We start from the raw sequence: 8,398 nt of genomic DNA on the forward strand, positions 1-8,398 counted from the left end.
TATTTTTCTTTCACAAAGTTAATGAATAAAAAACAACCCTAAAATGAAACAGCTGTAACTGGAATTAATATTATAATAGTGGTAAGCTATATACTAAACTATTATAGAATATAGATTATAATTATAATGAATATAGTAACAACATATAATTAACATTAATATAAAAGCCAGGATGCCATTGTGCCAATATGTGCTGCTTCTAGCCTCCTCCTCCTCCTGAGAGCAACACGTTCCCCTTGTTCTATTTTACATCTGTTTTACTAAAGTTTACATAAATCAGCTTTAGGATGCAGACAGCAGCTGTTGATTGCAAATGTCTGTGCTACACTGCCTACACTACCAATGTTATCCATCACTCAGTTTATTCTCTTCACCTTTGTTCCCTGCTGGCCTATTTGAATTATGATGTATTGATACAATGGTCGATGAAAGCTATCACAAAAAGAGTGTTTAGTTTTACAGTCTCAAAATCTATTTATAGCAAATGTAAGTTTAAAGGTGGGCTGTGTGGTTTTTAGTTGCTTCTAGCAGTAAGGTTTCAGATTGCAACCAACAGCATACGCTTTACATATTTGTGACTGAAAATAAGTTACAACTATGTCAGGTAGTCATCAACTGGTCGGCGTTTGCAGGAAAGTTAACATTATCTAGTTTGAACCAACTAAAACACAAAATCACACTGTTTCACATGTTTTGCAGTAATGTTGCGCACATAAACATCACAGCCTGTGTAAGACGATGGATTTTCGCAGGAAATCCGATGAGGCCTTCACATAGAAAACAGTAGGCCTAAACAGGCTGTTGAAAGCAACTGAGAAAGTTGGTGAATGCCTCAATTTTTAGGCGAGGTTACAACCTGGTCACGTATAGGTAATAAAATGCTATAAATATGTTTAAATTCCTTTTAAAAACTCCACAATTCCCCTTTTAAAGGTGTGAGGCTGAATTAACCGGTTACAGCTCAAAGTTGCGCGGCAGTCTTAAATTACGTTGAAAAGGTCTTGAAAAAGGTCTTAAAAGGTATTGAATTTCACTTCTGGATTCCTGTGTATATACCCCGATGTGTGATATTTGTGAATTTATCTATAGGAAAATGCCGCACAAAAGGCCAGATCCAAAACAGTTTAAAGAATTAGAATCATCAAAATCAAGTCTGCTGTTGAAAATCAATAATAACTTCTCGTTAAATGTTCTAACAATGTTATTGACATTTGATCTTCCAGAATTATGGAGGTATGAGGCCTCCTCCCAACTCCATGGGCGGTCCCATGCCAGGAATGAACATGTAAGTTAAAACATCTCATACATCTGGTGAAATATGACTCTTTATCAGCGTCTTAGTGCAGGTTAATTTCTGCTTTTGCTGTATCAAGTAAATTTATTTATTTTTTCTCGCCTCAGGGGTCCCGGAGGAAGAGGGCCTTGGCCAGGACCTAATGCCAACTCTGTGAGTCAAAAACCCTTTACCCTAACACATGACCACACATCATAGGTGGTGCGCAAAGAAAGAAGAAACAGCCCTCAGTGCCACGCAATCATTGCAACATACAAATGTTGTGCTTATGAAGTTTGGCTTTGGTTCAGCAGCTCAGAGAGGTGTTGATTTTGCTCTGTTGGCATTTTGGAAGCTGTAAATTGTAGTGTTGTTACACACACATCAAGGTACTGGTCCGTTGGACAGTTTTGTCTTAAGGATGCTTTTGACCACTGATCCTCTTTTCCTTCGCTTCCTTGAAGGACATTTAAAGGGATAATATTTTGTCAACAGTACAAACTATGGCCGATGTAAAATTTAGTATAGATTATAAACACCACCTCCTGCAGTCTGAACATTTACAAACTATTATAGATTTTATTGGATTGTAAAGTGTTCCTCTTATTTTGTCCATCTTTATATAGATTAACATTCACTATCCTGGCCCTGAGATCTGATTATCTGTTACCTCTTTCCCCCTGCAGATAGCCTACTCCTCCTCATCTCCAGGAAACTACGTGGTGAGTTCAAATCTATCGAAACCAGAGCAGCTCTCCTGGAAACAGCATTTATTGTCCCGATGGCGTCATTTTCTGATGAGCATAATTTTAACCTCTATCATCGATTGTTCCCCCAGGGTCCTCCAGGCGGAGGAGGTCCACCTGGAACTCCCATCATGCCCAGCCCAGGTGGTGCGTCACCTAACTAGCACTAACACTTGTGTCAGAAATAGACGTCTCTCCCATCTTTCCTCACTAAACAAGCATGCGTGTGTCCCCTCACCAACCCAAGCACTATTAGTGTTCTCATATGTCATGTCTTTTTTTATTTTTATTTCAATATTTAACTTATTGTTTGATCAAAATCTTTATTAATGATTTAATTATGTTTGACATCATCTCTTTCATAGAATGTAACTAAAATTTGTGTTTTGTTTTTTTCCTTAGATTCAACTAACTCCAGTGAAAACATCTATACAATGATGAATCCTATCGGACCAGGAGGCAACAGACCTAATGTGAGTCTCACACATGATTTAAGTTCACTAAGTTATTTAACCAAAAGCTCTGTAAACGGTTTCACTATCCAGGCGTTTAACAGTTTCAGACACTGCAGATTGATTCTGGATTAAAAGTATGGATGTTGTTTTGCAAAAACAATTAAAATGACACAACCCTGCTCACATAAATGAATCCAGCTCAAATAGGATCTATAACCACACAGCAGTACAGTTCAGCATTCAAAAAACATAATGCAGCTCAATAAGAATCCACTGGAAATGAATCAGGAAGAATAAATTATATAATCTCTACCTCACCCCAACTTGAATAGACCACCATTATATAAAAGAGTTCAAACATTAAAAATTAACTTGTTCTTCATATTTTTGCTAGTTCCCTATGGGACCTGGGCCTGACGGGCCAATGGGAGCCATGGGAGCCATGGAGCCACACCACATGAACGGCTCACTAGGTGGGTTTAAACACAGTGTGGTTTTCAAATCACTGCTGGACTTTAGCTGATGCATGTTCAACTAAGACATGTGCTTTATTTTGGATTAAGTTTACCTTAAAAAATCAATTTCTCTCCTTTCCCTTCCTCAGGCTCTGGGGATATGGATGGGTTGCCAAAGGTGAGTTAAAATCAGATTTTCAATAAACCTAACTTGTCCGCTGAGTGTAAAGGAAAACATTTACTTAGAAACATTAATGGTGCTGATTGTGAGGAAAAAATCTCTATTTCTTTTCTTTTTTTGACCTCTGTTCCTCCAGAGCTCCCCTAATAACATGGGGGGCATGAACAACCCTCCTGGAACGCCGAGAGATGACGGCGAAATGGGCGGGAACTTCTTGAACCCATTCCAAAGCGAAAGTGTAAGTACAGGGAGTGAATGACATCTCACGACCCTTAACAGTTACCCCTGACGCCCTGACATAAACCAGTGGAAGAATGCAAGCAGAGGGTTCGCCAAAATAATTTTTTGTATTGATCTCAGACTATTGATAATGTTCTGGTACATTTTGTGTCTTGTCCCTACTTTTGTTATTTTATTTTTGTTTTAGCTTCATTGGCTAGTCTAAAACTGAGCAGAGTGGTAGCAGTGTTACATTTGAACTGACACTTCCTTTTTGGAGGACCTACTTTATTTTTCAGTAATTAAAGACATGATTTGAAAAAAACCTCCACAAACCCAACCCAGTAAATTTTCAAAAAGGAGTGGCTGAGGACAATCAGACCCCGTCCAAATAGACTAGATGCGCCACTGTGTTTCAGAAGAGGCTCTCTGCTCTGCGCTGCAGAGAATACGCAGCCATTCTATTTTGACAGAAATACAGACAACAAAAGAAACAGTTTAACTCTGTAGCTCACTCACACATAGTAGAATGCCAAATCATCAAAATCTGAGCATGTCAGCAAAATTGGGCAGGCAAAAACACCGCTTCTGAAATGCTTCTGGTGGGGTATGAATCCCTATAGAACAGAACAAAACTTGGGTCGCAGACGCAACGTCACAGAGCGGTGCCTGATGGAATCCAGTGGTAACACGAACAAAAGCACGATGCTCCAGCAATTAAGGACTAGATACAGTCAAAAAGAACAGCAATATATACCGTATTTCCTGCAGCTCACACTCTCCATCGTATAACATAAAACACATATTTTATTACTGTGAAGATTATGACGTGCCACATGACCAGAGCTGATTGCAAGTCTGCTCAGGTCCACTCAGGTATTCCACATGCTGGCAACACATTAGGGCCCAAATAGAGAGAATATAATTTCGACCAGATTTAACTTGTTTTTCGGGTCATATCTCTGTTTCAAGAAACCAAGCAGACCTGTGAAGAGCTCTAGTTCTAAGTGCAGCACTCTTGCTTAAAAACTGTTTTTATACTTGTAACTTGGGACACAGCACTGTAAATTTGAAATGCAAAACATGCTGAGTTGTTCCTGAAGTGCACAACCGCGTGCTCATTACACAAAATAATAATAAAAACAGGGCTGTAAAGAATATCTGATGTTCTGCTTGCATTGTAGCCGCTTACTAATCACGTAGAAATTCATTGTATACCCTCTGTAAAAGTGTTTGGCTGATAGGCACAAAATCCTAACCTGTTTCATTTATTTGTTGTATCTAAGGACAAATACAAGCAAAATGTTTCTGCTAAAGTGACAATATGAGTCTAGGTTTCTGTTGGGTGCAGGCTGGTACTTGTTCTTGCTTTGTGTAAGATTGTGACGGTCTCCTACCCTCTGCCTGGAGAGCTACGGGGTGCACAGGCTGGAATTTATAGTCGAGCTCTAATACCTTGATTTAGCCAATCAGCAGGCTGGGAATCATTAGAAGTTTAGACCAAACACCCAAGTCATACTTTTCAATTTCTTACTTAAAGGAACGTTCTACATGGTTGATAATGCATTCAGGTTTTTAAATGTTGACTAAATACAAACAAGATCTTTGCCTAATGAAAACAGTCTAAATCTGGCAATTTAAATGTAAATATCTGGTTAAAAAAATAAGTAAATAAGGTTATGAATCTATATATCTCTATATCCATAGATGGATACAGATAGCCTTGCTGGATCCAACATCGGTGCCTCTAGCTTTGCAGGGCTGGGTTTGAGCGCCCTCTGGTGTTTGAATGTTGTCAGTGACATAGCCACTCATCTGTACCCTCCTCCCCCTTCCCTCTCTCTCTTTTCAGTATTCACCCAACATGACGATGAGTGTGTGATTTTATTTTTTCCTTTTTTTTGATAATTTACCCCCCTATTTTTTACCCCTCACCTGAATTTTATTTTATTTTTTTCTTCTTCAATTCAATCCTTACGTCACTTTGGATTGGACCACCTCCCCTCCTCTCTCACACACACACATACCCACTGTCCCCCACCCCTCCACACGGGACCCCCCTTTTCCTTTTCTCACTCGGGAACTCTATGGCCACACAGCCTTCTGGGACAGCCCTTGAGCATGCTGGGACTCTAATTAAGACGGGCCCTCCTGGAGCATGCAAGATGGCCGTCGGTCTGAATAGGAAGCAGTCACAGAGCAACAGGAAGAGCCTCCTCTCTGACTCCGGCCCTGGCCTCCCTGGCTTCCTGTCAGGTTCTAGACAATGAGCGAGGGAAGGAGGACAAACAGAGAGAAAGAGGGAGAGGAGACTGGATAACACAGCCCTCCCCTGAGGACGCAGTGTCTGGTCTTTTAGCAGCTGCCTGGAAGCTTTTCAGCCACGACTTTGGACTTTAAAAAAGATTTTAAAAAAGATTTTTTTTTTTTTTTGTTCCTCTAAACGGATTCAATTGAGGATTGGATGAAACGACCTCCTTTTGCCCCCCCCCCCCCCACATTGTTCTCTCTGTGTACATTTTTAACAGAGGCGTTGTGTGAACTTTTTTCCCCCTTTTTTTTTTTTTTAAATGTATGTATTGTATCATTGCTATTTTTATTATTGTGTTATTGTTATTAATGATATTGTTATGATCATTTTAAGATTAGGGTCAAATTTCTGTTGTTTCTGAGGGCACATTATTATAATGAAGACAACATATGTGCACACAAATCCAAAATTATTTGCTGTGTAAAATGTTGCTCCCTGTGAGCACACTGCCCCCTGCAGGTAAGATTTTATCCATCACGGTACTGATTGGCCCTTTGCTTTGTTTTTTTATCTTAAGAGTTTTTGCAACCATAAAAAAAAAAATTGTATTTCTTGTTCAATAATCCAAACCAGAAGCGTCTCCTGTTTTTAGTAGCTTCAATGCAGTGAAATGCACAGCTCTATTTATTAATGTACTTTAAATTTGTTTTATGAATCGTTGTTACTTTTTGTTATCCCTGGTTTTATTTTTAATTTTAATTAACTGCAGAACTAGTAGCAACTGTGTAAATATGCAGATCCAGTCAGCAGCAGCGTCTCCGTCTGACATCATTAGACACCTCTATCCGAGCCCTAAAGGTGCTGACGTTTTCAAAAGTGTCGACCATTTTGACCCCACTTATGCTGCTTCCACTAATGCTGCCCATTTAGGTTACTGTTCACTCCAACGTGTACGTAGGCTGCGTTATCATCCCTGCTGACCTGTAGTGAACACTTGGACTGTTTTTTGTTTTATTTTGCTGAGAAGTCCTCAACACACTGTGATGTATGTCTGTGCTTAATGGAAATTTTGCTTTTACACACCAGTCAGTTTAGCTCGCAGACATTTTGTTGTCATACATGCAGCGCTCCCTCTTTAGGTCACTTCTAGTGAAAGGACTTCTGGCTCTCTGCTGATCATTTTTATGTTGGAGCAATGCAGGCCAGGAAGCGGCACAGCGTTGCTCTGTTGACTGTAACAAGTGGCCTCCCTCCCTTTGCTCATCTTGAAGAAAAAGACCCCCGTCCTTTTTCCCCTTGTCTCAACTTTGCAGCGGGCCAGCATAGACACACAGTCGCACACCATCCCTATAACTGTTTTTTTTTTTTTTTTTTTTTGTACAACTCTCCATCTTTTAAGTTACATTTTTTGTAAATACTGTAAAATGCATTTTGATATCATTGACATGTTTTGATATTTTCAAATCACAACAATAGTTGATCAGAGACGTGCTGATTTGGGGCGACGGTGTGTCTTTTACTCAGAAATGGTATGAATGATGAGAAACAGAAACTGGAGCTGCTATAGACTATTATGCTATTTCTTCTCATCACAGACAAACGTGGGGCTGTACTGTGCATCAGAGCTGTACCGTCAAGGGGTCTGAGAAGATGAGGGAGGAGCTTTTTGAAGTGTGTTTGAACGCCTTTAGCTAACTCACTGTCATACACATTTCCTTGAGAGAAAAAAACGTAAACTTAAAATTACACATTTATTGTCCTCTGCCTCTGTTCTTGAAAAATTTTGAGTGAGCTGGCCAAAAAGCCACAAGAAAAAAAGCATATTTTTCACAGTTTCTGACAGGGAATTTGCAAGAACGAGGACATTTTTTCATAATAAGAACCTGCATTTCAGCTTCTACCCTCTTGACACAACTCAACCCGAAAGCAGGGCACGCAGGACACTGTCGCTCAATCCAACATGCCAGGGACCAGAGTACAAACTTTACTATGAAGGATTTTTTTTAATCTATTTAAAAATGGGGCAGGAGAAGTGTTTTGGGAAAGTAAAGAGGGGGGGGGGGAATAACGGAGAGACTTCTTATTGCTAAGAGGTAGAGAGAGTGCAGGAACAGGTGTTTCCTCCCCTGTACGTACTTTGAAATACTGTTGTATAAAATGCAGTTGAACTTCTCTCTATCTTTGTCCTGTAAGTAAAGCCGTCACAACGTTGATCATTTCTGTATTTCTATTGTGCTGATGTATAATACTGTAACATTCAGGGGTGAGGGAGGGTTAAGAGAGGAATTTTTTTTTGAGGGGAGTAAAGATTTTTCTGTTAAGTTCCTCATTTTTCCTCTTGATGACAAAGCAGTATTGAATATGAGGCAGTCTGTCCTTGGGGAGTTGCTTTGTATCTCATGTTAGGGTAGTTTCAGATCCTAAATGTCTCGTGTAGTAAAATAAGAGGTTCCTTCTTCGTATGTTTCTTTATATTGTAAAGTTTCTTTAGACAAAAAAAATGTTGCTTATTGGGGGGAAAAAAGGTGGGAAAACTGCATTGATAATAAATGTAATTCTTTTGGGCTTTTGTTTTAATTTTCATCAATTTGTCAGTCGTTTTTGCCTGTGTCCCCCTTGTTGTAGATACATATTAAAAACAAATAAAATGACTACACTCCTTTTGCCATGAACATGCACTTCTTTTGCTGGATTCATATGGTTAGGATTTGCCCCCATAAAATGTCCAGTTGTCCAGATTTTCTGTGGTCTTTGTGACAGACGATCGTCAAACATCATAATCTAAGCTCTCAGCTTATTGGGATATGAACGCTGGGAG

The 8,398-nt window shown here is 39.5% G+C and overlaps 1 protein-coding gene across 3 annotated transcripts in view; it reads left to right on the forward strand.

The window, feature by feature from the left end:
- zgc:110158 (uncharacterized protein LOC553590 homolog) overlaps positions 1–8,252 on the forward strand; it is a 44,175-nt gene extending 35,923 nt beyond the window's left edge. For 2 of the 3 annotated variants that reach the window (XM_038729326.1, XM_038729328.1), the window contains 9 exons: positions 1,224–1,285; positions 1,402–1,447; positions 1,960–1,995; positions 2,112–2,166; positions 2,422–2,492; positions 2,869–2,947; positions 3,079–3,107; positions 3,247–3,348; positions 5,182–8,252. In XM_038729326.1, the coding sequence (XP_038585254.1) occupies positions 1,224–1,285; positions 1,402–1,447; positions 1,960–1,995; positions 2,112–2,166; positions 2,422–2,492; positions 2,869–2,947; positions 3,079–3,107; positions 3,247–3,348; positions 5,182–5,211 (510 nt within the window). In that variant the 3' untranslated portion in view covers positions 5,212–8,252. The remainder of the gene's footprint in view (positions 1–1,223; positions 1,286–1,401; positions 1,448–1,959; positions 1,996–2,111; positions 2,167–2,421; positions 2,493–2,868; positions 2,948–3,078; positions 3,108–3,246; positions 3,349–5,181) is intronic. The other variant, XM_038729327.1, reaches the window with a different exon arrangement.
- The last annotated feature ends 146 nt before the right edge of the window (positions 8,253–8,398 follow it).

This window comes from Micropterus salmoides, unplaced genomic scaffold (genome assembly GCF_014851395.1).
Source record: "Micropterus salmoides isolate LMB-PRFRI ecotype aquatic unplaced genomic scaffold, ASM1485139v1 Ms_hic_scaffold_19, whole genome shotgun sequence".
Lineage (NCBI taxonomy): Eukaryota > Metazoa > Chordata > Actinopteri > Centrarchiformes > Centrarchidae > Micropterus > Micropterus salmoides.